The 27,962-nt window shown below is 41.1% G+C and overlaps 2 protein-coding genes across 4 annotated transcripts in view; one reads left to right on the forward strand and one right to left on the reverse strand.

Annotated features, from left to right (window-relative positions):
* ATL1 (atlastin GTPase 1) overlaps positions 1-23,404 on the reverse strand; it is a 77,752-nt gene extending 54,348 nt beyond the window's left edge. Inside the window, exons 1-3 of one of the 2 annotated variants that reach the window (XM_066344342.1) lie at positions 16,382-16,396; positions 15,534-15,639; positions 10,908-11,078 (exon numbers count right to left, since the gene is read on the reverse strand). In XM_066344342.1, the coding sequence (XP_066200439.1) occupies positions 10,908-10,941 (34 nt within the window). In that variant the 5' untranslated portion in view covers positions 10,942-11,078; positions 15,534-15,639; positions 16,382-16,396. Of the gene's footprint in view, positions 1-10,907; positions 11,079-15,533; positions 15,640-16,381; positions 16,397-23,264 lie in introns of those variants that run through there. The other variant, XM_066344343.1, reaches the window with a different exon arrangement.
* A 134-nt stretch (positions 23,405-23,538) lies between these two features.
* MAP4K5 (mitogen-activated protein kinase kinase kinase kinase 5) overlaps positions 23,539-27,962 on the forward strand; it is a 117,599-nt gene continuing 113,175 nt past the window's right edge. Inside the window, exons 1-2 of one of the 2 annotated variants that reach the window (XM_066344341.1) lie at positions 23,539-23,685; positions 23,953-24,169. In XM_066344341.1, the coding sequence (XP_066200438.1) occupies positions 24,062-24,169 (108 nt within the window). In that variant the 5' untranslated portion in view covers positions 23,539-23,685; positions 23,953-24,061. Of the gene's footprint in view, positions 23,733-23,952; positions 24,170-27,962 lie in introns of both variants that reach the window. The other variant, XM_066344340.1, reaches the window with a different exon arrangement.

The following is a 27,962-nucleotide window of genomic DNA, read 5'->3' on the forward strand; positions in this document are numbered from 1 at the left end:
ATATTTATACCTTTGAGTAGTACAAACATTCATGTACGTTCTCGTGCCTCCCGACCATCCAGAGTACAACTGTACAAAAAATTTTATTTTAAAAATGTGAAAGGAGACATTAAAAAAAGGCAAATGCATGTTCATCTTGTTTCCATAAATTGGCTATCAAACAAACATAATTTTAAGTTAATAAAACTATAACTGGAACTAATTTCATTTTTTTAAAAAAACTCACTCCCGGGAGTCAGCAAGCATGAAAAAAGCTCACCACTCAAAGGGATATGTTTATATACACATACACACATATACAGTATGTCCGTAAAGTCATGGTGCACTTTTAACCGGTCACAGGAAAGCAACAAAAGACGATAGAAATGTGAAATCTGCACCAAATAAAAGGAAACCCTCCCAGTTTCTGTAGGATGATGTGGCAGCATGTGCACATGCACAGATGATGATGTAACACCGTGTATACAGCGGAGCAGCCCACAGCCATGCCAGTCGAGATGTGGACGGTACAGAGGAAAGTTCAGTGTGTTCTGTGGCTTGCTAAATTCGAATCCGTGACCAAAGTGCAATGTGAATATCGGCACGTTTATAACAAAGCGCCACCACATAGGAATAACATTACTCGGTGGGATAAGCAGTTGAAGGAAACCGGCAGTTTGGTGGAGAAACCCCGTTCTGGTAGGCCATCAGTCAGTGACAAGTCTGTAGAGGCTATACGGGATAGCTACCTAAGGAGCCCTAAAAAATCTGTGCATGAGCCCACATTGAACTGCACTGAATAGGTATGAAACTGGGAGAGTTTTCCTTTTATTGGGTGCAGATTTCACATTTCTATCGTCTTTTGTTGCTTTCCTGTGACTGGTCAAAAATGCACCATGACTTTACAGACACACTGTATTTCAGAAATATATAATGACTTTGTTTCTGAGCTCTCAATTCTGACCCATGCACCAATTTGTCTTTACCAGCACCAATAATGCACTATCTTAACTGAAATTGCTTTTAAAAATGTCATTATGTATTATATGGCCAGCCACTCTTATTCTTCTAATTATTATTGGTATTGACTGTTTTGACCCTTTACATGTAAATACCAGAATATATTAGTTGAATTTTTTGAAGTTATATTAAATTTATAGATCAATTTGAAAGGAATCAATACTGTTATAGTATTGTGTTCTAATCCATTAACATGTGATACTGCTCCAGCTATTTTTGATCTTTAACCCCTTTCAATAAAGTTTTTATACTTTGTGAGAGGGAACAGGGACAGACAGACCATAGTCACCTAACTTGTATAACAATATATTGTTATAATTATCCTATTTTATTATTATTATTGTTGGTAATCTCTTACTATGCCTAATTTATAAGTTAAACTTTATCATAGGTATGTATACATAGGGAAAAACATAGTATATATAAGGTTTGGTTATTCCTGAAACTATCCCATTTCAGGAATCCACTGGGGATCTCGGAATATATCCCTTGCAGATGAGGGGGAAGTACTGTGCCATATTTTGTTTATCCATTCATCAGGTGACAGGAATTTGTGTTGTTTTCACTTGTGGCTATAATGAATAATGCTGTTACAAAGTTTTATTTGCAAGTTTTTGTGTAGACATATATTTGCATTTCTCTTGAATAGTCTACTGATTTGTAACAAAGGTGCTAAGGCAATTCAATGGAGAAAGAATAGCTTCGCTTATGGATTGTAACACAAATGGTGCTAGAACAACTGGATATCTGTATGCAAACATACAAACTTCAATATATCACACCCTATTATATTATTATATTATGTACATCCTATATATATTAACTCAAAATGGATCATGAATCTGAAGGTAAAACTTTCTTTTTAAAGGTAAAATTTAAAACTACATAATGTTTATAGGAAAACATAAAAGATAAAATCTTTAAGACCTTGGATTAGGCAATGATATCTTAGATATGATGTCGAAAGCACGAGCCATTGTCTTGGTCAGTTTGAGCTGCTGTAACAAAATACCACAGACTGAGTAGCTTATAAACAACAGAAATTTATTTTTTCACAGTTCTGGAGGTTGGAATTCCAAATTCAGGGTGTTAGCATGAGGACATGTTGCATGAGGACCCTCTTCCACGTCGCAGGTTCCTTGTATCCTCAAATGGTGTTAAGGGGCTAGGGAGCTCTGTGGGGTCTCTTTTATGAGTATAAATCCCACTAATGAGGGATCCACCCTCATTAATGATCTAAGAACTTTCCAAAGACCCCACTTCCTAACACCATTACATTGGGCATCAGGATTTCAACATATGTATTTGGGGGGAACACCAACATGCAGACCGTAGCACAGACTATATACAGAAATGAATAAGGTAATAAAATGATAAGGTAATAAAAATGTTACACTATAAAAAAATCATCTAAATACATAATAAGACAGTAATGTAGGAAATGAGAGATAAAATAGTTATAAGGCATAAGGAAAACAAAGAGCAAAATGGGAAAAGTAAATCCTTCCATATCAGTAATTATATTAAATATAAATAGATTAAACTCTCTGATCAAAAGACAAAGACTGCAAAATGGATTAAAAACAAAACAAAACAAAACAGAAGCCCTGGCCAGTTGGCTCAGCAGTAGAGCATCTGCCCGGCGTGTGGAAGTCCCAGGTTTGATTCCTGGTCAGGGCACACAGGAGAAGCGCCCATCTGCTTCTCTACCCCTCCCCCTCTCCTTCGTCTCTCTCTCTTCCCCTCCTGCAGCCAAGGCTCCATTGGAGCAAAGTTGGCCCAGGCACTGAGGATGGCTCTATGGCCTCTGCCTCAGGCCCTAGAATGTCTCCAGTTGCAACGGAGCAACGCCTCAGATGGGCAGAGCACTGCCCCCTGGTGGGCATGCCAGGTGGATCCTGGTCAGGCACATGTGGGAGTCTGTCTGACTGCCTCCTCACTTCTCACTTTAGAAAAATACAAAAAACAAACAAACAACAACAACAACAAAAAACAAAACAAAACAGAAAATAAGACATATTGGCAAGAATTCAGAAAATTCTCCCCCTTCCTTTTCTCTCTCTCTTCCCCTCCTGCAGCCATGACTCAATTGGTTCGAGTGTATCAGCCCGGGTGCTGAGGATGGTTCCATGGAGCTGCTGCCTCAGGCACTAAAAATATCTTGGTTGTGAGCATGGTCCCAGATGGGCAGAGCATTAGCCCCAGATGGGGACTGCCGAATGGATCCTGGTCAGGGTGCATGTGGGAGTCTGTCTCTTTATCTTCCCTCCTCTCACTTGGAAAAAGAAAGGGGAAAAATTAAAAATAAAAATAAATTAAAAATGAAAAGACATGTAAAACTTTAAAACCAAATATAGGAGAATATTTTATAACTTCAAGGTAGGGAAAGCTTTATTAAAATATAAACAGTGCAAAGATAAAGGAAGATATTAAATGGAGTACTTTTAAATATAAAACTTTTCCAAGCCCTGGCCGGTTGGCTCAGTGCTAGAGCATCAGCCTGGCGTGCGGAAGTCCCGGGTCCGATTCCCGGCCAGGGCACACAGAAGCGCCCATCTGCTTCTCTACCCCTCCCCCTCTCCTTCCTCTCTGTCTCTCTCTTCCCCTCCCGCAGCCGAGGCTCCATTGGAGCAAAAGATGGCCGGGGCACTGGGGATGGCTCCGTGGCCTCTGCCGCAGATGCTAGAGTGGCTCTGGTCGCAACAGAGCGACGCCCCGATGGGCAGAGCATCGCCCCCTGGTGGGCGTGCCGGGTGGATCCCGGTCGGGCGCATGCGGGAGTCTGACTGCCTCCCCGTTTCCAGCTTCAGAAAAATACAAAAAATAAAAAACTTTTCTTTATTAAATATGCCATCAAGAGAGCAAGTCATATCACAAAGTGGCAAAAGAGATATGTAAGAAATAACCAACAAAGGATTTCTATAAAAATATTTAAAATTTGGACAAAGAAAAAAGAAAAAGATAACCCAATTAAAGACTGACAGAGGGTAAACAGGCACAGAGCAGGAAATGTGAATGACTCACTCACACACCTGTTACAATGCCAAGTGTGGGTGGGGATGTGGGGAAAAATACTCTGGAAAAATTCATACCCTAGGTTCCATTCATATTAGGTTCTTAAAATGTAAAACTAAGTAATATATAATATTAAATATGTACATATTTTATATATTTAAGATTATCAGAAAACAAGAAACACCAAATTTATGTGTTTATCTTTGTAGAGGGATTAAGGAGAGGTTGTCATTTGGGGGGGCATATAATAGTGTCAAATATTAATAAAGTATATTGCTTTAGCTGGGGAGGTTGGATACAGGTGCTCACTATTATTAAAAACTTAATATCTATGTTTTATGTTCTTTTGTATATAGATATTTTTCATAAGAATTTTTATGTAGGCCCTGGCCGGTAGGCTCAGTAGCAGAGTGATGGCCCAGCGTGTAGAAATCTTGGGTTCAATTCCTGGTCAGGGGACATAGGAGAAGCAACCATCTGCTTTTCCACCCCTCCCCTATTTCTCTCTCTCTTTCCCTCCCACAGCCATGGCTCAAATGCTTCGAGCAAGTTGATCCTGGGCACTAAAGATGGTACTATGGTCTCACCTAAGGTGCTGAAATAGCTCTGCTGCCAAGCAACAGAACAACGGCCCCAGGTGGGCGAGAGCATTGTCCATTAGGTGGATCCTGGTTAGGGTACATGAAAGAAGCAGTCTCTCTGCCTCCCCGCCCCTCACTTAATAAGAAATAATAATAATTTTTATATAAAAGAGAAGAGCCTCCAAATTTAAAAGTACCTGAACTTTTTAATGACTAAATGTAACTCACAGTAGATAATTTTCCTCATAATTACAGGTCCTACTTACAGTCTAGTCATTGGTTCTAAAGGTAATAAAGTCTGAAGAATTTTAAATAGAGCAAAGTCATACCCGGGAGACATCAAGACAAGGTGTAAGCAGATACAAAGTATAAAAAATATATATCTATCAGAAAACATGTCAGAAAAAAGATTCAGGAAAAGCATAATAAATTAGAAAAATTGGAAGGTAGATTTTGTGGCAAAGTACGTATATAATTCATTCAAATTTTTATTTTGTTTCAGGAGGAATAGATATATAGAAAATGAGGCAAGTCAAAAGAAACAAATAGTTTCATCTCATGAAAACTATAACTTATCCAATGAAAACAGAAAGATCAGAAGATAATAATTATACTATACTTCTGAAGTTGGAAACGGGGAGGCAGTCAGACAGACTCCTGCACACGCCCACCCAGATCCACCCGGCATGCCCACCAGGGGGTGATGCTCCGCCCATCTGGGTGCCGCTCTGTTGCAACCAGAGCCATTCTAGCGCCTGAGGTGGAGGCCACAGAGCCATCCTCAGCGCCCGGGAAAACTTTGCTCCAATGGAGCCCTGGCTGTGGGAGGGGAAGAGAGAGACAGAGAGGAAGGAGAGGGGGAGGGGTGGAAAAGCAGATGGGCGCCTCTCCTGTGTGCCCTGGCCGAACCGAACCTGGGACTCCCGCATGCCAGGCCGACGCTCTACCACTGAGCCAACCGGCCAGGGCCTCAAGATTGTTTTTATATTTTTCCAAATAGGATATATGAATAAGTGCATGAAAAGATAATGCTCAACATCACTAGTCATTAAGGAAATTCTTTTTTTTTTTAAGCGAGAGAAGGGGCGATAGTGAGACAGCTACTTCTGCATGTGTCCCGACCAGGATCCACTTGGCAACCCCCATCTGGGGCTGATGCTCGAATCAACTGAGCTATCCTCAGTGTCTGAGGCCGACCATTGGACCATCCAAGCCACTGGGCCAGAGAAGGGGGAAAAGGAGAGGGTGAGAAGTAGATGGTCACTTCTCTTGTTTGCCCTGACCAGGAATTGAACCTGGGATATCCATATGCTGGGCTGACCCTCTTTCCACTGAGCCAACCAGCTAGGGCACATTAAAGAAATTAAAATTAAAATGACAAAAAGATACCAATTCACACCTATTAGAACAGTCATCATCAAAAAGATAAGAGATAGAAAGTTGAGGATATGGAGAAAAGGGAACTTTGTGCACCATAAGTTTGATTGTACACTGGATCAGCCATTATAAAAACAGTATACAGTGTCATCAAAGATTTAAAAATAGAACTAGTTAAAAATATAAACCAGGAATTTTACTTCTGGGAATATATCCAAAGGAAATGAAAACACTAACTTGACAAGATACCTGTACCCCCATGTTCATAGCACCATTGTTTACAATAGCCAAGACATGAAATAACCTAAGTATCCACTGATGTATGAACGGATAAAGAAGTTGTGAGATATGACACACACACACACACATACACACTGGAATATAATTCAGCTGCAGAAAATAAGGAAATCCTACCATTTGGGACAACAGCGATGGACCTTGAAGGCATTATGCTAGGTGAAATAAGTCAGACAGGGAAAGACAAATACTGTATGATCTTGCCTATATGTGGAACATAACAACCAACCAACAAAACCACCAAATTCACAGAAAAGAGATTAGATTTGTTACCAGAGGTGAGGTGTTGGGGGAGGGGATATTGGAGGAAGATAGTCAAAAGATACAAATTTCCATTTATAAGACAAGTACCAGGGATGTAATGTACAACATGGTAACTCTATTTAACACTGTTGTATGATATATGTATAACAAAGTAGGAGAGTAGATCCTAAGAGTTCTCATCACAAGGAGAAATCTTTTTTCCTTTCTTCTTATTGTATCTACATGAGATGATAGATATGGTAGTAATTTCATAATATATGTAAATCAAACCATCATACTGTACACCTTAAACCTATACAGTGATGTCAAGTACTTCTCAATAAAACTGGAAAATTATTTTTAATCTTTCCTCAAAAAAAAAAACCCACCAGAAACCTAAAAATTAATTTTCAACAGATAGACATTTGCTACACTTACTGTGAAGCTAAGATAGTTTTTCCTTTTAAGGGCAGGGAAAGATGACATTTTAGTGTAAATATTATTTTTCTAAAGCAATATTTCGCTGACAACTTCTGTGTTACATTGTGGGGAAAAAATCCTATGTGGTATCCCACGTTTTTAAGCAACTATAATTAAGAAAAGCAAATAAACAGAAAAAAGGGTACTTCTGTTTTGTTTCTGGTAGTACTTAAGCTCTAAGCCCAACACTGAAAGCCTGCTTTCTGAGCTACTGCCTCCTGATAGTCATCTGTTCCCTTTACTTTTCACACTAGCGCATTCTTTGCCTTCTTTTCTAGTCCAAGGTGATCAAATTTATAGAGCCTTGATTTCTTATTCCAGCTTAGGCCTGGATAGGGTTATTGTGGCCCCGTTTGGCATACTGTTTTAGTTTTTTGTCCTCATCGCATGGACTGGGGAAATTATTCTAAATTTCACTCTTAAGTCTATAACTTATAAGTTATGGAAACTCTGGCAAGTTACTCATGCTCTCTGAGCCTCAGATTCCTCCTATATCAAAATAAGGATAATGCCCATCTTTGAAGAATCAATGTTTAAAAGCTTAAATTTGTTCAAACTTCTAGTACAGTATAGATTTAGGTACATGTGGTGTGATTCTCAGTCCTACTCACAAACCTGCTTCCCAGTTATACCTCTAGGTGTGATCCTCAAATATCACTCCCAATTCTGGGTGTCAGCAGAGATGCTTTTCTGCTTTCTAGCTCCCATGGCCCTTGTAGAACTTAACAGGCCTCTGACCACTCAGATGATAATACCTGTCATATGGTCCTACAGGGTCCTTATCTAATTTTAGGTCTCCTGGACAGATTTTACAAATATCTCTCTTGCCTTTTTCTTGGAAATTGCTATATATTCCAACTCTGGATAGTCTACCTTTGTCTTCTGCTCTTGGCTTTCTAACTTGTCTGGGAAATATTTATCTAGATAGATCATAAGATCAGTCTTTTATATTTATCATCTGAGTTTGTTCTCATCAGAGGCCTTTGGCTTCTATAAAGACCTCTCTATTCCCCTCACACCATGCCTCATCATCTTATAAAACATTCCAGGACATCATGTTATAGAAAATAAATTAGAAGACAACCTTAGGTTTTAATCTTGGTCCTCCAAATATGTGACTTTTGCCAAGTTATTTGATCTATGGAAGCATCAGTGTTTTAATCTGCAAAACAGGGAACATGTTCTACCAAGGTAAAATGCTAAAGATAAATGCAATTCAGGTGAATGTGCCTTGAAAACTGCAGTTCTATACAATGCAGAAGGTATTATCCACTCAGTAAAAAAAGAGGTATAGTCTAGTGGTAAAGAGTAAAGATAAAAGACGAGCCTGGGCACGTTCAGGCTGGTATGGCTGTAGACAAGTAAAGATAAAAGAATCTGAAGTCTAACTGCCAGAGTTGGAACCTTGGCTCTATTATTTACCTTTAAGTAAGTAAAATGAGGATTACAGTACCTACCTTACTGATATTAGCTCAATGATATTAGTTATTATTAGTACTATTAAATGTCTACTATATGTTAGCCATTTCACTAGGTGCTGGGATCAAGACAGACATAGCTAACACTCTGCAAAAAATCTCTATCTCCTACTCCATATGTTACATTTTCTAACTCCTTTATATCACATATACTTTACAGCAAAGAAAAATTTGAGTAATAAAGCATTTCCATAGAATATCAAGATAAAACTCTGTAATTCCACTCTTTCTTTTTTGTGAACATTTCCAGTGAACATATAGTGACTCTAGTATTTCTTTTCCTAATTCATCATTTGAGTTGAAACTCTCTTGGAGTCATCTAGGTAAACTGCCAGGGATATATTTCTATCAAATATAAATAATTGATGACAGTGTTTCTGAAAGTAACATCCAAAAAACAACTGCTTCTCAATCACCTAAGATGCTAATTAAAAGGCAGATTCTTACACCCCATTTCAGATCTACTGAGTCAAAAGCTTTGGCTGTAAGAGATGGGAATCTGCATTTCTAATAAGTTCCCAGGTCCTGGCCAGTAGCTCAGTGGATAGAGCGTCTGCCCAGCTTATGTATGTCTGGGTTCAATTTCCAGTCATGGCACACAGGATGCTGGGTGGATCCTAGTCCAGGTGCATACAGGCGTCTGTCTCACTATCTCCCCTCCTCTCACCTAAAAAAATAAGTTCCAATGTGACTTTTATGCAAATCTCATTTGAGAACCACATTTCTAAAAGGAAAAAAAAAACTCCACTAAAACAAGAAATCTGTAACCAAATGAAATACCAAAGAATAATGACTCAAAGCTTCACAAAGGAGAAAAAATTTAATTCTCACCATAAATTTTCACATGCCTGTCTCCAAGCAGGGTGGAGTCAACAATGTACAAAGATCAAGACCAAAACTGACTTGAACATATACACCTTAGCTATGTGTGCTCAAGAAATTCTTATTGTAGGAGCCAAGGGGAGGGGTGGAAAGAGGACACTGTGAAAAAGTTTACCCATATTTCAGAAGAAAGCAAAGAAAACAGTATTACTGCAATAGTCACACCTACTAACATGGGGGTTTAGTGATCTCAGTAAAACGAACCATTTTCTTTTTTAAACTCACACAATGAAAGACAGACCTCCCCGCTACAACTCCCCATATCTAACACAAGCCTGGGATAATCCCTCAAATATAACCCTTTTCTACTGGGAGTTAAGTTGGTGCTGAGACCAATCTGAGCAAGAAAAAAATATCACCTTTTAATACAAGTAACACTGAAACAACCAATTAAAATAAAAAATTATACCTCTTGGTCTGATGGACAGTTACAGATCTCACGGAGACATGGAAGAGAATCAAGGAGCTCTTCACACCTAGTGGGCATAAACTTTCCAAATAATAATTCAAGAAAATGAACAAAATAATTCTCTACCCACCAAGCCACAGTAGCCTGAGATCTGCTGAGATTCAGATAATAAAATGCCCTAAAAGGCTTTAGTTCTAATGTGGTAGCGAGTTTGGTACTGTGACTGGAAGAAACCAGGAGCCCAAGGTGGAAAAAGACGTCCAACCTGCCCACACTAAGCATCCTAAACCAAGTCTGAAGCAGCAGAGGGCGGGGCGCGATTTCTCCTGCATCACTGCGCCCTCTCTTCTCCGCCTGCGATAGCACCGCCCACCTACTCACAGCGTGAACCCACTGGGCCTAGCTTCTCCTTCCCCTCCCCTCGGCCTGGTGCTGAATCATGAGCCTAATATCTCCAAAAGGTAAAATCAAAGAACAATGCCACCCTGCATGGGATACCAGGTTGGGGTGGGGCAGAAGGCTGGAAACCACAACTTTGCTTCCCTTCTCCCCAGATTCCCCTCCCAACCCCCAAATTAAAACAAGTACTGCGGCACTGGGGCACTCCCCAGGGGGCGTCTCTGCTCCTGGGTTGCTCCGGTATGCAACTCGCTAGGCCCGGAGCAAGCGCTCCGCTTCATTGTTCCAGCGCTGCCAACCGCTGGAGCCGGTGCCCTGCCGGGCAGAACTCGCTGCTCTCCAGGAAGCAAGATGTTGAGGATCCCCTACCCGGAGCCCCTCTCCACCGAGTAACAACAGTCCTCTGCCCACCCTCTCGCCTTCCTGCCAACCTATAGCTAAAGCGGAACCAGCCAGCCCGCCGGAGTCGAGCGGTGGGTGCTGTCCAAATGCTGGGAAGAGGTGGATTACAGGAGCGGGGGACGCGCGGGAGGCTCCGGCCTGCGCGAGGCTGCAGCCCTCGCCCACAGCACGATTCGGTTACGTGGGCACCGCTCAGCCATGGTTCCTCCGCCCGAGCAGGAAACTCGGTCGTGGTCGTTACCCTGGATGCCGGTGCCGAGCAGTCCTTGGCCCTCCTCGTCTCCAGAAGCAGAAAGTAGAGGGCCAGTCCCTTGCAGGCTGCAGAAGTCACCATATACTACTCACCCCAACTGTTTCGGTCCCTGCGGTTTTTGGCCATGGTGGTCCAGGGACTGCTGGCAGTGAGGCGCTGTCACCGCGCTCGCTCGTCTCCCGGGCCGCAGGTTGCTGGCAGTGGGCGGCTCTGTGCCCGCACTGGGCGCAGTTCGCCCAGACTCTGAGGATGTTGCTGTGGCGCTGGTGGGAAGGAGTGGGGAGGAGAAGGGAGGAGAAGGGAGGAGAAAACGGATGAACCAAGCTCAGCATCACAAGCCCGAATTCACACAAATACCAGCGTCACACTCTCCCTTCCTCAGCCCACCCCCAGAATAAGAAGACAGTGCCAGACCATGTACTGCAACATTTTCAATGGAAAACACACATACACAAATAAACAGCACCCCCTCACACACACTCACACAGAATTTAACAGTATTATCTAGTCACAGAAACACATAAACCAACAAACTGCATTATAACGGGTGTTCAAATACCTGCTTCCTATGAGAGTTACACATTAGTACAAACATGTTAACATTTATGTAGCTAAAGAAGTTAAAATAATCTGCATTTATCTGCCAAGCACCATCCCTCCTTCTGCCCCCATTTTAAAAGCAAAGTCATGTTAGTAAAGACGGTGTTGTGCATTTTGTACCCATCTACCAAAGAGGCCTTTTAAAATTAGGATAACAAAATTAGAGCACTAAGATCAAAATAAATGAAAGCTAAAGATTCATCATAATCTGTAACTAAATCTCTAGTGGGCAAAATTTCCCACTAGATTTGTAGGGATAAAGTCTGGATATTGGTTGGCAAATATTTGAAGTCAAGTCATACTACCTAGTCTGGATGAGCCTTGGCAGCCACAAATGTTGCAGACAATTTTAAGGGGAAAGCAAAGGGCAATAAATACTTTTAAAATATTTTCAATCTCTCCCTTTTCACTGATTTCTTTCTCTCTGCCTACAAACTTAGTTTTCAGTATCCTAGAAACACTGTCTCTTTATGCTACTTGACCCTCAAGATACCATCATCCCACCTCCTCAGTTTTCTCCTGCATTTGATTATTGGCCACAATCTATAGATCAGTTCTGCCTAGGAGATTGCTGCTAGCCTCTTAATGACCAGGTTTTTAGTTTCTGCCTGTTTCTTATCATCAGCAAATACTCACTCTATGTTCTCTCAATATAATTTACTATGGTGTCTTCAGATAGGACGTCCATGCAAACCATTCCCAAACCTGTACTTCTAGTCTTAGACTCTCTTGAGAGAGAATCGTCATAACAGAGCTGAATTTATAACTGCCTGAGGCTATCTTCACTTGGCTTTTCTACTGACACTTCAAAATCAACATGTAAAAATACAAACTGTCTTATCTACTACTGCCAAGTTTGACACATTCCATATTTCAGTTAATGGCTCTAGTGATTTCGGAACTGTGAATACAATAACCCAAGTTTACATTATAGTTTTTGAGGGGACTATGTTCATTGGGATTGCATTCCCCAAACACTAATTAAGCAACAGAAAAACAGAAATTATCTCACTGCTGAACCTACAAACAAAATTCACAGTACAAAAAGAAGTGTGTTCTGTTCTTCTTCTTGCATTTCTTTTCTATAATTCCCAGCGCACATTCCAGACTGATAATCCCTTTCAGGGGAATCCCATTTAACAATAACAAAAAAGGGTACTGTAAACTCCATAAAACAATTGTTCTAAAATTTAGTATCTATTCCTAATTGAAAAAAATTTTAAACCCTTTTCCACCATAGTTAATAAGTAACTTGTGGGATAGTACTAGGTGACTACGTGAATTTCTTGGCTAAGAACTTTTCATCTCCTGGCTGTTAGGATCCAGTGATCATCTTTACCTGAAATAATTTTACATTAGTGATTTAAAAACAGTGACTTGGAAATAATTATATCATTTCTTTTACATTTTACCTTTAGTAGCTATCATTCCCCTTCCCATCTTTGTTGAAAACTGTTATAGATTCATGAAATCTATGACAAAAATTTTTTTGGATTGTGTTATCTATCACTATGTCATTATTCTTTCTGATACTCAACTTGCCCTAAATTTGGCCAATGGGACTGTCTTCAAGTAAACCCTGTATCCTTTATTATGTCCTATTTGTCTTAAAAAAAATTTTCCCCCATTGGTTTGAGAGAGGGGGATAAGGGACAGATAGAGAGATAGATAGATAAGCATCAACTCATTGCTCCACTTAATTGTTCCACTTAGCTGTGCACTTATTGGTTGCTTCTTGTATGTGCCCTGACCAGGGATCCAACTCGGGATCCCAGCACACTGGATGACACTATACACACAGACCCACCAGGCCAGGCCTATCCTACTTGTCTTTGATCACTACATTGTTTTCTGGCACAAGAAAATGTTTCAAGTTTCCTGGCCTCAGAACTAGAATTAGCTCTGGCTACTTTTTATTTATTTATTTATTTATTTATTTTTGTGACAGAGAGACAGTAAGAGGGAAAGGTATGGACAGACAGACAGAAAGAGAGATGAGAAGCATCAATTTTCGTGTGGCTCCTTAGTCACCTTAGTTGTTCATTGATTGCTTTCTCATATGTGCCTTGACTGGGGGGCTACAGCAGAGCGAGTGACCCCTTGCTCAAGCCAGCGACCTTGGGCTCAAGCCAGAGACCTTGCGCTTCAAGCCAGTGACCTTTGGGCTCAAGCCAGCAACTATGGGGTCATGTCTATGATTCCATGCTCAATCCAGTGAGCCCGTGCTCAAGCTCACAACCTTGCGGTTTTGAACCTGGATCCTCTGCATCCCAGTCTGATACTCTATCTACTGTACCACAGCCTGGTTAGGCAAAATATATTTATTTTTTTAAACTATAAATTTAATATACTCTGAAGAAATACGTCTGGCAGTATGAAGATACATATAGAGAGTTATTTACCGCAGCTTTGTTTGTAATTGCAAAATACTGGGGACAATCTAAATGTCTATATGTAGGAGAGTGGTACACTATAACACATCTCCACAATGGAATACTAGACAGTTGTAAAAATAAATACAGATCTTTATGAACTTATATAGACTGACTTCCAGAATACTCTGCTAAATAGAAAAAGAAACCAAAGGGCAAATACTTTTCCTTCCTATAAGAAAAGAAAGCATCATCCAATACACCAAGGTTGTGAGTTTGATCCCCAGACCTGTCATACAAGAATCAACCAATGAATGTATAAACAAATGGAACAAAAAAAAATCAATGTCTCTCTCTCTTTCTCTTTCCCTTCCTTTATCTCTAAAATAAATCAATCAATAAAAATAAAAAGAAAAGGATGTGTAAAAATAAATGTATGTGTTCATCGTGCAAAGAAACATAGGATGTTGCTAAACGAAAACCTATAAAAAGGTGTTTTAAAATTGTGAAATCAGCCCTGGCCGGTTGGCTCAGCGGTAGAGCGTCGGCCTAGCGTGCGGAGGACCCGGGTTCGATTCCCGGCCAGGGCACACAGGAGAAGCGCCCATTTGCTTCTCCACCCCTCCGCCGCGCTTTCCTCTCTGTCTCTCTCTTCCCCTCCCGCAGCCAAGGCTCCACTGGAGCAGAGATGGCCCGGGGGCTGGGGATGGCTCCTTGGCCTCTGCCTCAGGCGCTAGAGTGGCTCTGGTCGCAACATGGCGATGCCCAGGATGGGCAGAGCATCGCCCCCTGGTGGGCAGAGCGTCGCCCCATGGTGGGCGTGCCGGGTGGATCCCGGTCGGGCGCATGCGGGAGTCTGTCTGACTGTCTCTCCCCGTTTCCAGCCTCAGAAAAATGAAAAAAAAATAAAAAATTGTGAAATCAATCCCACATGACTCTGTTATTATACTAAAAGTATTAAATTATACTATTGAATTTGATGAATTATATGGTACGTGAATTGTATTTCAATAAGGCTCTTTTTAAGAAGTCAAGGTCAAGTTTATTTTAAAACAGAAAAAAGGAGCCCTGGCCAGTTGGCTCAGTGGTAGAGTATCGGCCTGGCGTGCAGGAGTCCCGGGTTCGATTCCCAGCCAGGGCACACAGGAGACCTACCCATCTGCTTCTCCACCCCTCCCCCTCTCCTTCCTCTCTGTCTCTCTCTTCCCCTCCCGCAGCCAAGCTCCATTGGAGCAAAAGATAGCCCGGGCTCTGGGGATGGCTCCTTGGCCTCTGCCTCAGGCGCTAGAGTGGCTCTGGTCCTGACAGAGCGATGCCCCGGATGGGCAGAGCATCACCCCCCGGTGGGCATGCTGGGTGGATCCCGGTCGGGCGCATGCGGGAGTCTGACTGCCTCCCCGTTTCTAGCTTCAGAAAAATACAAAAAAAAAAAAAAAAAGAAAAAAGAAAAAAAGAAAAGCAATTCCTCCATTTGTGCTTTAGCACTTTAGACCCTCTCTCTTCCTGGCTCCTCTGTAATATTACTCCATGAATTATTCTCTTTCCTGTATCCTCAATTACTTTTTCTTCCATTAGCTTCTTCACCATGCTCATTTCCCCCCTCATAAGAATAGGGCTCTCTCAATCAAGAGTTTCTCAGTAGGTGATGCTCCAACTTCCTCTTTCCCTCTATATCTAGCAATCTTGAAAAAATATTTCTATCAGATTACTTTTGGCTATAACTCAGAATGGCTTAAACAAAATTACCTTTACTGTTACATAATCTTTTTTGAAGACAGATTCGTTCTATGGTGGCTCATTCATCAGCTCAACATCATCATTGACCAAATTATTTAGGATTTAGATTTGGCTGCTTTAAAAAAAAATTACACTGACTTAAAACATATTTATTTCTCTCTCATGAAATAATTTAAGCATAAGCCATCCAAGGCTAATATGGTCATTTCAAAATACCAAGGAACCCAAGCTGTTTATACTTTCTTCCATCCTTAACTTGGGACTTCTATAGTATTTATATAATAATCCAAGATGGCTGCTTGGGCATTCACATCCTAAATCCTGTCAGATAGAAGGGAACAAGATGCAGATCCATTCTAAGAGTGCAACCCAGAAGTTGCACATATCACTTCTATTCAAATACTAATGACCACTATACATCCCACCTAATTGATACCATGTATCCAACTAAACTTTAGGGGATCTAATATTAAAAAAGAAGGGAAATGGGTATTGGAGATTACTTGGACCAAGGTGGCACTCTATCATCCCCAGTGTGTTGACTTCTTTTTTCTTTTTTTAATTTATTAATTTTACAGAGCGGGGGGAGCGAGAAGTATCAACTCATAGTTGCTTCACTTTAGTTATTCAATGCTTGCTTGTTGTATGTGCCTTGACTGGGTAAGCCAGGGTTTCAAACCAACAACCTAAGCATTGCAGGTTGACGCTTTATCCATTGTGCCACCAGAGGCCAGGCTTGGCTTATTTTCTAATGAGGGCTCTTCTCATGGCTTCAAAATGGTATCTGCTATTCTAGTTATCAGAGGCAGATAGCTATGTCTAGAGACCAAAAAAAGGCATATCTGTGTTGTGTGTACCTTGTTTAAGGTGGGGAACCTTCTTAGGAGCACTCCAGCAGACTTTTTCTCATGTGTCATTGTCCAGGATTATCTAAGCCTAAATCATTCCTTTAAGTAGAGGAATGAGGCTGGGTCCATCAAGATTTATCCCCTAGGATTGGAGGATGTCTCAGTCTCTCCAGTGGACATAGCCACTCAGAAAATATCAGGCCCTGGCCGGTTGGCTCAGTGGTAGAGCGTCGGCCTGGCGTGCAGAAGTCCCAGGTTCGATTCCCGGCCAGGGCACACAGGAGAAGCCCATCTGCTTCTCCACCCCGCCCCCTCTCCTTCCTCTCTGTCTCTCTCTTCCCCTCCCGCAGCCGAGGCTCCATTGGAGCAAAGATGGCCCGGGCGCTGGGGATGGCTCCTTGGCCTCTGCCCCAGGCGCTAGAGTGGCTCTTGTCGCAACAGAGCGATGCCCTGGAGGGGCAGAGCATCGCCCCCTGGTGGGCAGAGCGTCGCCCCCTGGTGGGCGTGCCGGGTGGATCCCGGTCGGGCGTATGCGGGAGTCTGTCTGACTGTCTCTCTCCGTTTCCAGCTTCAGAAAAATACAAAAAAAAAAAAAAAAAAGAAAATATCAGCAAAATTGTGGTTCTAATAGTAAGAAGAGAGAGGATAGTATTTTAGCACAAGGCATAAGTGGAAGTCCATGCTATTGAATCCACATTTAGCCTCCATTCCTAATCTCACACAGGTCCACTGAACCAGCACTAGGTGACTGGGGGTATTTAAAGTTTGTAATATTCCACATTCTCTAAAACTATTTTGTCACGAGCCACAAAAGGGAGTTAAAGGGATGAGTTAAAGGGAACGACATCTCTTTCAGTCTTTAACAATGGCACTAATTTCTATAATTCCCCCATGGGTAAAGTTTAATTTTGCTTTTCTACTGTGGCACACGGGCAGGTAATTAACTGGGGAGGTTTCACTGGGCTCTTCTAATCATAATAGCCCTAATTTACATAAGCCTAAAGTAGCGATTCTGCTACTCAATATACTACTCCCACATACATTTTGGGACTGGAAAAATAACCCCACACAGGTCTTCAGACCCATTGTATCCAGTATTAAATGTACCTGAATCAAGACTAGACTTGACTTTCTTAAGTCTCAATTTTGATTATTGGTATTTTGTTGCTATTTTGAGATTGCAGGGATTAATATGTAGGGCCAATATTATTATATTCTAGAAGGTGTGTGAATTCTCCATTCCTCGGTTCACAATCACCCTGGTAAAGGTCACAAGTCCATCTGGAATTGCCTCAGACGAGATTCACTGTTTCTACCTGGCTCCAGTCCAGGACCCTTCCTCAAAGGAACCTGGCCTCTCTGTCTCAACTAAGGGACTCCTGGTTTGTGAACTGGCTTTAGTCTAGGAGTTGGGTGATATATCTTAATCTCTATTATAGTGATTTCAGCTAGGTTTCTTCTTTCAGACCTCGAATTTTTCTTAGTATGTCAAGTAGCACTTAAGTAGGCTGCTGGTTTCATTCATTCCTAGAGACTTAGTGATCACAGATCACCACCAAAGGCACATACTGGAAAGATCTTTGTAGTCAAACACCCTGATTATCATTTATTCTTGAGGGTTATCGTGGTAATTGCATTGAACATGTTTTTTTTTTTAATTTTTTAATTTTTCTTTTACAGAGACAGAGAATCAGAGTGAGGGATAGACAGGAACAGACAGACAGGAACGGAGAGATGAGAAGCATCAATCATTAGTTTTTCATTGTGCATTGCGACACCTTAGTTGTTCATTGATTACTTTCTCATATGTGCCTTGACTAAGGGCCTTTGGCAGACCGAGTAACCCCTTGCTCGAGTCAGCGACCGTGGGTCTAAGCTGGTTAGCTTCTGCTCAAACCAGATGAACTGCGCTCAAGCTGGCGACCTCGGGGTCTCGAACCTGGGTCCTCGGCATCCTAGTCCAACGCTCTATCCACTGCGCTACCACCTGGTCGGGAGCATTGAACATGTTTTGACAGATAAGAATACCCACCTGGCATTAACCAGGATGTCAATATTTCTAAAGAATCATGGATTTCCATTTCAATGTGCCACCTCCAACATCATCTCTGAGAATAGCCACCATGGAATTTTTCAAGGATATTTGTGGCTCAATGCATTGATAAAAGTGAATTTTATGGGCCCTCCTAGGGATGGTATGGGTAGAGAATAACTAAACAGGATGCACATAATAGAGCAAGTCCAACACTCCCATCTGCGTGAATCTCAAGATTCTTTCCTCTACAGCAGTGGTAGTCAATCTGGTCCCTACCGCCCACTAGTGGGCATTCCAGCTTTCATGGTGGGCAGTAGCGGAGCAACCAAAGTATAAATAAAAAGATAGATTTAACTATAGTAAGTTTTATAAAGATTTATTCTGCCAAACTTAGCAAAAATCCAACATAAAGTACTTGGTAAGTAATTATTATATGCTTTAATTTGCTGTAACTCTGCTTTATAAATTTTATAAAGTAACTTCCCTACTTTGTAAATCACCATTACTGTGGAACCAGTGGGCGGTTAGAAAATTTTACTACTAACAGAGATACAAAAGTGGGCGGTAGGTATAAAAGGTTGACTACCCCTGGTCTACAGTATGACAAGAAAGTTCTAGCATCTCAGCATATAGACCACCAGTTTAAAGTAACCAAATTAGAAGGACTACCAGTTGCTCAAATCAACAAATCAAATCTGAACAAATCAAATGAAATATTTGGCAAGACCCGTAATTCTTTCAGTCCATAAGCTCACTCCTTCAAGAACAGGTCTTGTCCTTCTCCATCAGGGTTATGCTGAAATCTAACTCTTATTCCAAGATGTCAACCTCATTCATATTTGTCCAAATGCTCCCATTTCATGCAGTAGCGTCACAGTTCTTCTCCATCAGTGCTCTTACCTTCGCATAACAGATCTAGGTCTCACATTAAATTGACATTGCAACTCTGTGGCCTTTACCATTAGGCTCTGGGCTTGATCTTCAGCCATATCGGCCTGCAGCTATAAGAGATAATAGGTTTCTTCCAAGCTATCAAAGAAGTTTTCTAATTTCTACTCATGCCTTAAATTTGGAATTCAAGGCTCTTTGTCTTTTTTCCTATGTATTCTCAAAGCAGTCAGAGCAAATGATAACACAGTTTTAGAAATCATCACTGTCAAAACAGCTAAGTGCTAGAGGTTGATCTTTCAAAGTTATACTCTCCATCAGCATTCCACCACTTGCCACTACTGATAATTATTTAAGTAATTGTGATGCCACTCCATGTTACGAAATACTATTGTTCCATTTTTTCATAACAAATAGTTTATACAGGTAATCATCAGATATGTGAGTAATACCATCCCAGAAACTGAGTGTCTTTTTCCTAAGGTTACTTCCAATTTCTCTGTCAATCAGGGTTCTGGCAAGAAAACAGTAGCACAGAAAGAGAATCTAATGAAAGGACTATTTATAAAAATGAAGGCAAGGTTAAGAAACCAACAAGGGATAGTGAAGCATAATGAAACTAGCAACAGTGGGGAACCATTATCATCCTTACCCTAAAGGGTCAAGGAAAAAAAGAACTTACTAGAATCTTGAAAGAGCTGTATAACTGTAGTATAGGGCCACAGCCAGGCATTGTGGCCTCTTCTGCACAAGTTTCTCAGAATACTAGCCTATATGAGATATAAGCAAACTTTAGGCATCACTTCTGAATATTATACTCATGTTGTGAGGAAATTGATAAGAACAACATCAGGTTATTTGTAATATGTATCACAGTTATTGAATTTGCAGACAGGACCAATTTGTGAGTTGAATACAGGAATCCTACTACCAATTCTCATGTAAATCTTAAAACCACCATGTTGGGATCAGTGTAACAGAAACAGCATTTTAACATATCAGAGGAGCAATTCAAGCTGGATAAAAAAGGGATGTGCACTGCCTTCCTCAACTCTTCTTTTTATAACTCCCATCCTAATGACGATACTGATTCTGAATGAGATACATGTTCTACTCTATCCAGAACAAAATAGATTTCTCCTATACATACTTTGAGAATGTGGTTTTTACCTCACAGAAAACTGGCCCTAATTAGTAAAAGAAATAATAGTTTATTTGAAAATCTAAATCATAATTATGGCAGATGTCTTCCAACATTTACTTATATTTAACAAACCTATAGAACAGTCAATTCAATCACAATGAATTACACTTTGCAATTAGTTTATGTTGGAAGATTCATCAGATTATATTGCTTAAACCTATATGTTCCATAGACTACAATATTGTCCTGATGTTCTGTTTTGTCACACTTGAGGGTTTTAATTAGCCATTCCATCTTGCATAGTAAATTATAAACTTTACCTATATATTTTTATTATTTTATTTTTTATTATTTATTGATTGATTTTCGAGAGACAGAGAGTGGAGGGAGAGCATTCATTTGTTGCTCCACTTAGTTGTGCATTCACCAGTTGCTTCCTGTATGTGCTCTGATAGGGGATGGAAGGCACAGCCCTTGGCGTTTTGGGAAGATACTCTAACTGACTGGACTACTGGGCACCGGCCTGTGAACTTACCTATATATAAGTTAAAAATGTTTATGTCTCCAATTTTTAAAAATTCAGTTTTGGCTAAAGCTGAAACCAGATGCCACAGATTAAAATGAGAATTTTACTAAAAATATATAAAAGAAGGGGAAAATACTGCAAAGCATAGAACCATTATGGATTGTTATATAAATTACAGTAAAAGCTGAATGTATTTACATATCAGATACTATGAAGACACTAAGAAAACAAGATAATTAGGCTGGGATGAAGGGCCTGTCAAGCCATAGTTATTCTTATTCTATACCTTGTTGTTATAAAATTGGGTATGTAAAAACTCTATTAGCTATAATTTTTATTATTATGTAACCATCAACCTTGAAATGGTGTACTTGTTTAGCACATAAAGTTAAATTTATACACTTTGTTTATTTTATAAAATTGAATTTCTTTAACAACCATGTAATATTTAACCACGAGCTATGACTTCACTGATCTTATTAAAATTAACTCAATCAGTATTTTAAAATCCTTAAGATTCTTTTGGAGTTAGTATAAAGCAAATGCTTTCCTCTTTGCATCAATTGTGGTACAAGTAAAATAATGATTACAGCAGACACATTTTTTAACCACCACATAGAATCTTGACTTTTTCCATGCTATCCACTTCTGAGTTGATGGTCAAAGCATATGGATCTGCCATTACTGGCAACATAAACCTTGTTGAAACCTATGACCTCAAATTTTCTATTGCCTAATTCATATTAAACATTGTGCTTCAAGACTAATGTGCTTGAAGAATTATCAGAAGGACATTATTCTTATTTCAAACTGGGAATTCAAAGTTTCCACTTTATGAACGCCCATAAGGTAAATTTTTCCGGTCTTAGTATCAGGGAAAAAGATTGCGATCTCAAAAATACTATAAAATCCTCTGTGTTGGATAATTTGTTAAATTGTTCCACTATTATTTTCTCTCTCTTTAACATCATACCTATTGCCTCATTTACTTATTTTTGTATTATAGTATGTATTTTCTGTATGATACCTCAAATCATTTGTGGAATAATGTAGGTATAAATAAGTATGAATAAATAAATCTCAGACTAGAGAAAGGATCAATCCTTATAGGGTCAGAAGAGAAAAAAGAACCTATGACAGTAAACAAGTATTAGAATACCAATAGAACATTTGAAATGATTTTGAGTCATTGAAGCCAAAAGTATGTACCCACCAAAACAAGTGCCAAGAGGCTTTGAAAGAAGGAACTGTTCTTCAACAATTTTTTCAATACAGCAAACACATAGGCTTTGTCCATAGAGCATGTAAGTCTGAGCTTACTTTTATGTTCTCTAAATAAGAGCCCTTTGTGCACGGAGCACAAGAAAATACATATATTCCCTATCTTGTTAAGGTGTGAATTTAATTTCTACATTATACAATTGATTACAATGATCAACAGGAGCACACTGCCCAAGAACAGAATTGTAGGTTCAAAGCCACAAACCAACGTCTGTAACTTGTTCTTTTAGATTTTGTCATTCAATGTGTTGGCTGAGTGTTATCTGGCTTTTCTGTTCAAAACTCCCACTGGGCTCTTTAAATAACTTTGCCACTATACATAAATCCAGCAAATTTATTTCTACCTTCATAACAAGGCTGGAACTGAAACTGCAAGACAGCTTGTGAAATAGCCAAATTACTTCCTTGAAATCCTGTTTAATATTCTGTGCATTGTTAAGTATTTTAAAACCTCTTATATTTGATTACCCTCTTTAGTGTCCTGTAAAATGCTTTACAGACGCTTTCTCAGATGTCAAATGCAAAACTTTAACCTTTCAAGCTGCAGGGAAGGATAGTGAGATATTGCCAACTACGCGGTCTCGTCCCAGATTACATATTGAGGAAGTGGTAGAACGAGGACCAGGTCGTGGTCCCTGCCTTTGTTTTAGCTTTTGCACAACTCCTGATGCACTGTAAGGGGTAATACCCGCGGTGAGACATAATGTGTGTCCAACAGGAATAGAGGCCATTGAGACTTCCTAGGAATTCCAGTTTTCGGAAATATCTTCGGAAAACTCCGTCGAAGACAGGTTGTGCAGGTGTGCAGTGAAGCCTTCAACTGTATAGTTTGCAAAACAGGAAGGTGCAGTAGGGTGTGCCGCGATTTAGTTCACCTGGCACTCCCCCACCTCCTCCCCACTGCCAGGTTACTTCTGGCCCAGTGCCCTGAACGTACCTTTTCCTCGTTGAGCTGGGAAGACTGCGTTCCCTTCGCCCTCGTGCCCACCCTTCTCCCTCTACCCGTCACTACATTTACCTGACGAATCTGGGGGCGGCTTAGCGGCGGCCAGTCGGCCCACGCACGCCCAGGGGCGTCCCTAATCTCTGCGAGTGGGTAGCCGAGCTTGGGCCCAGAAAAGACGTGCGGGACCAGGGGCGCGCCGGGAGGCTGTCGTTTCCCAACCGAGCCTCAGGGCGGCACTCTGGTCCCGCGGCCAGCGCTTTCGGGCGGGCGGCGTCGACCCACACTGGCCGGGAACGTGTCTCCCGGTGACGCAGCCCCGGGTGGGGAACGTGGCGCGGCAGCAGCGGCGACCGTACGCGCCTCTGCCGCCAGGGAGAGGACGTGCGGTGCAACGGGAGGCAGCGGCGCAAAACTTGGAGCGGCAGGCCGGCGGGCGGGCACTGGGGAGCAGGACGCAGGCGCCGGGACGTAGGACGCAGGCGCCGGCGAGGAAGTAGGTCCCGGGCGAGGCGCTCAACAAAGCGGGGCCGCCCCCCTCAGGTACCGAGCCAGCCCGCGGCCCCGGCAGGCGGAGAAGCCAAGCCGGACAGTTCGCGGACGGCCGGGGAGGGGAAGGCTGCGGCCGGAACGGAACTGCGGGGTGCCGGGACCTTTCCTGGCCCGCTTCTCCGCGGCCCCCGCCGGGGCGGAAGGGAAGGGGCTGGGCCACTTGGGGTCGTAGCCCGCGGCATCGACCCGCCTTTGCTTGTCCCTCGTGCAGGCGGAGCTGCGGGCAGAGGCTCCGTGTTGGGAAGCGGCGCCGCCCGTTCTCGTTAGCGGGAATCGGGGCGCCGCGGGCAGAGCCGGCGGGGGCCGGGCGCTGAGCGAAGATGGAGGCCCCGCTGCGGCCTGCCGCGGACATCCTTCGGCGGAACCCGCAGCAGGACTACGAGCTCGTGCAGAGGGTCGGCAGCGGCACCTACGGCGACGTCTATAAGGTGAGGCAGGCCGGCCGCGAGCCAGGCTCTTGTCCTCCGCTCGCTGGCTCCCGGGAAGAGGGCCACTTTTTAGCGAAGTATGAGGAAGGGGGAAGATGCTTTTATTGTTGCATCTTGGAGATGAAGCGACCGGGGTCCCGTTTACTCTGTTCAGAATACCCTGTGTTCATTGGTTGCTCAAATCGCTAGCGAGAAGCAGAACTAACCACATCTTTGCAAACCCCTGTTGTACTTTTTCAAGGCATTTTAACGCTTATTTATGGTATTGAAGGGAGTTCGAAACGGCTTATGGAGTTGCGCTTGAGGATGTTCTAGTCTTAGCATGGAAAACTGCTTCATGGAAGACAATACACAGGAAGGAATGTTGACATTCAGACATTTGTATTTTTAAAAAAAATTAGAAACGGATAAGCTTAATTTTAAAAGTCGTATGTACAATTTTAACTGTACACAGTCTAATCCTGGGTCAGAACGACGTGAACACAAACATTTATCCCATGTAGAAAGATGGTTTTCCTGGCAGAAATTTCATCATTTGTATCAGGTCAAGGATTATTTTCTACTTTCTGGGATTTATAACATCACATGACCAAGAGTGGATAGGAGCTGCAGTGTTTTTAATTGTGCTCTTTTGCATTGTTTGATAGAAATGATGAGGGTGAGTTACTCTTAATTTGTGAGTTAAGAAAACATAGAGAAGCAAATCCAATTCCCTAAATCCACTGAGGCCTTCCAGGATCAGGAGGAAGGATCTTGTTTCAGAATGCCTCGTGCTTTTTGTTCTCTGTTCCAAAAAGGGAGCAGTAATGCATCTCATATGGGCATATTAAGGGAAATTTCGTTTGATTTTGCAACAGCTTTGTATATTGGGTTTAAGAATGATATATGTATTCCATTATTCCAAACAACACTGCTGCATGTAGCTGAAAGGGCCCTGTGTGCCATGTGGGTAATTAACCAGTAGACTCCTCGGGGGTATGGGGGTATGTAGTTGCTTTGCGCAGTTGCTAATGTGGAAGGAAAACATCCTTTATTCCTACTTTTCTGCTTTTGTTTAATATGATCCTTATTAGTATTAATAATTTAAGGTGGTGTCAGGACAGCTCATGTACTGTTTGATTCTATTGGGATGGACTGTAAAGGGAAGGCTTTCTATTCCTTAAACAGTCGTTTGAATCTTTTGTACTAGGCACTGTTCTAGATGTGTGGGGTGTTGAATTGTGAGGTAGGTTCAAGCTCTTGGCCTGGTATACCTTTGAATTCAAAGTGGGTAATTATAACAATCCTCTTTTTCTTTATGTAGAATTAGAGGTAATTAACTCAGCTGTTTATCCATGGACTAGTCATTTTGTGGAATGCTCTTTTAAAAAATTGAAATTCCTGTTTGCTTTCTCATTCTTATTTTTTAGTCATCTTTGTCTTATGATTCACTATGTATTTAAGTGTTTTCCCCACAAAATTCCCAAGATCTCTACCTTCTTTCTTTATATAAATATAAAAACTAAAGCAGCTCTCTGGAGAAGGATTTTATTCTTGCTAGGGAAAGCAAAGGGTTATATTAAAGGGGCAGCTGATACTTGCCTTTCACCCTGGTACCCTATGCCTCCCTTCCATAGTTTAAACAGAGGATCAAAGACTGAATATTTACCGCATACCACCTTCACCTCCACCCCTACCCCACATTTATGCCCTGCACCCTTAGATGTATACACTCCTACACTAGGCCAGCTTCTGATTCCTAAACTTCTTCAACTCTGGTTCCTTGTCTTTTGTTTCCCTTTGTTCTAATTACCTGGAATCACCTCCCACCCTCATTTCAACCTGTTTCTTTCCAGCTTGTACATGAAAGCCTTACTGAAATACTCCTCCAGGAGGCTCAAGCACCCCCACTCCTTCTTTCCAACCCCATCTACTACTCTCCTTTTCCCTTCATTCTGTTCTAGCCGCACTGGCCTGCTTGCTCTTCCTTAAACATAATAATCATATTCTCACCTTTGGGCCTTTGTTTTTGCTGTTCCCCTTGCTCAGAATGCCTTTCCTCACACAGCCATGTGGCTTGCTCCCTCCCCCACTTGCTTTTGCACACGCTCCATCTTTTTTTCCTATTTTTTCCGCTTGCACTTATCACCATTTAGCATAATGTTTTACTTATTTTTTATTTACTATCTAGCTCAATCCACTAACATACTCCATGAAAGCAGTAGTTTTATCTGTCTTCTTCACAGCTCTATGTCAAACGGCACCTAGACTTATGAGTAGAAACAGTAAGTGCTTTCTTAAAATTTGATGAATGAATGAATAAATATCAGTAATTCTTATCACGTAGTTCTGTAGGTATATGCTTTTGACATAACAACATTAAGTTAACATTTAATATTCTGTATTTCTGTAATGCTTATCGTGATGTCCTGCATATGTACTTTTATTACAAATTTTAATTATTTGAGTTCTCTCAGAAAAAGTATTTCTGGAAAACTGTTTTATAGCATATCGATTTTTAGCACTCTAAGTCCTAGTCAGTTTATATTTATCCTTTAATATGCCTAAAAATATGTACCGTTCAGCTGTAGTACTGAAATTTTTTAAGCTCAGGGAAGTTAGAGTAATTTTGCTATTTATCACTGTGTTTCTGATGAGCTGAAAACCCTAGGAAGTTTTAGAAGTATTTCCAATCAGTGACATAAACTAGTAACATAATTATAGTGAAGAATAATGAAGGTTAGTTAGTCATTGTTCTAATCAGATATTATTCCTACTTTTTTTTACACCTTGAAATACCTTATAGAACAGGAGCTTTAAAAAGACTACAGTTTTGAGGTTTTTAGTGAATTATTTTTATGTTCTCCAAAACCACAGATCCCCTCTGAAGCACCTGTCTTTCCTGAGAATCCCCAAGGTGGGAGAGCTCAATCTTTTTTTAAGACTTTATTTATTTATTTTAGAGAGAGGGGAGAGAGAGAAAGAGAGGAACAGGGAGCTTCAACTCACAGTTTCTTCTCATAGGCGCCCCAACCCCAACTGGGCAAGACTAGGGTATTGAACGGCGACCCCAGCATTCCAGGTCGATATTTTATCCACTGCTCCATCATAGGTCAGGCAAGAGCTCTGTCTTATTACACTGGCTATTTCTTGATTGAAAGAAGAGGAATATAAAGCTTTATTTAGTTAGATGGGGTAAATCATTGAAGGTTAGAGCAAGAAACAGTGGAGGGGAAAGAAAAGAGAAAAGAAATGTGGTTAAATATGGGTAAAGGGTTAAATTTCAACTGAGCAAATTTTATTTGTAATTACTGCTAATTTTTAAATCTGCAAATGGGAAGAGGAATTCTAGAGATTTAGTGTCTCTGTTACCTTCTACCCATATAGTGATCTAGATAATTATAGTATTGCGATATAGTTTATAATCACAGTACAAGACATTTGGGTGGTCTTTATACAAATATTTCTAACAAAATTGTTCCTCGCCTTGATTCCAGAGAAGTATTTAATTTGTAGGAATCATTTTTACCATACATGGGATATAAATATAGAAAGAACAGTCCTATCTCCTTTTTTTCCTAACTTGTTTTGCTTTTTCTGGTTGATTATAAAAGTATAATATACTGCTCACAAAAATTAGGGGGATATTTCAAAATGACTATGAAGCAATAAAAAAAGGAAGCATTTGATTTTTTTTTATTAAACTAGAACATCAGAAAAGCAAACAAGTAAAAGAAAGTTGTTCAATTGTGCAAATAAGATGCAAAACCAACTTTTATTTCATTGGTGAAAATGCACTATACAGAAGGCTGAA

Source organism: Saccopteryx leptura, chromosome 6, assembly GCF_036850995.1.
Source record: "Saccopteryx leptura isolate mSacLep1 chromosome 6, mSacLep1_pri_phased_curated, whole genome shotgun sequence".
Taxonomy (NCBI): Eukaryota; Metazoa; Chordata; class Mammalia; order Chiroptera; family Emballonuridae; genus Saccopteryx; species Saccopteryx leptura.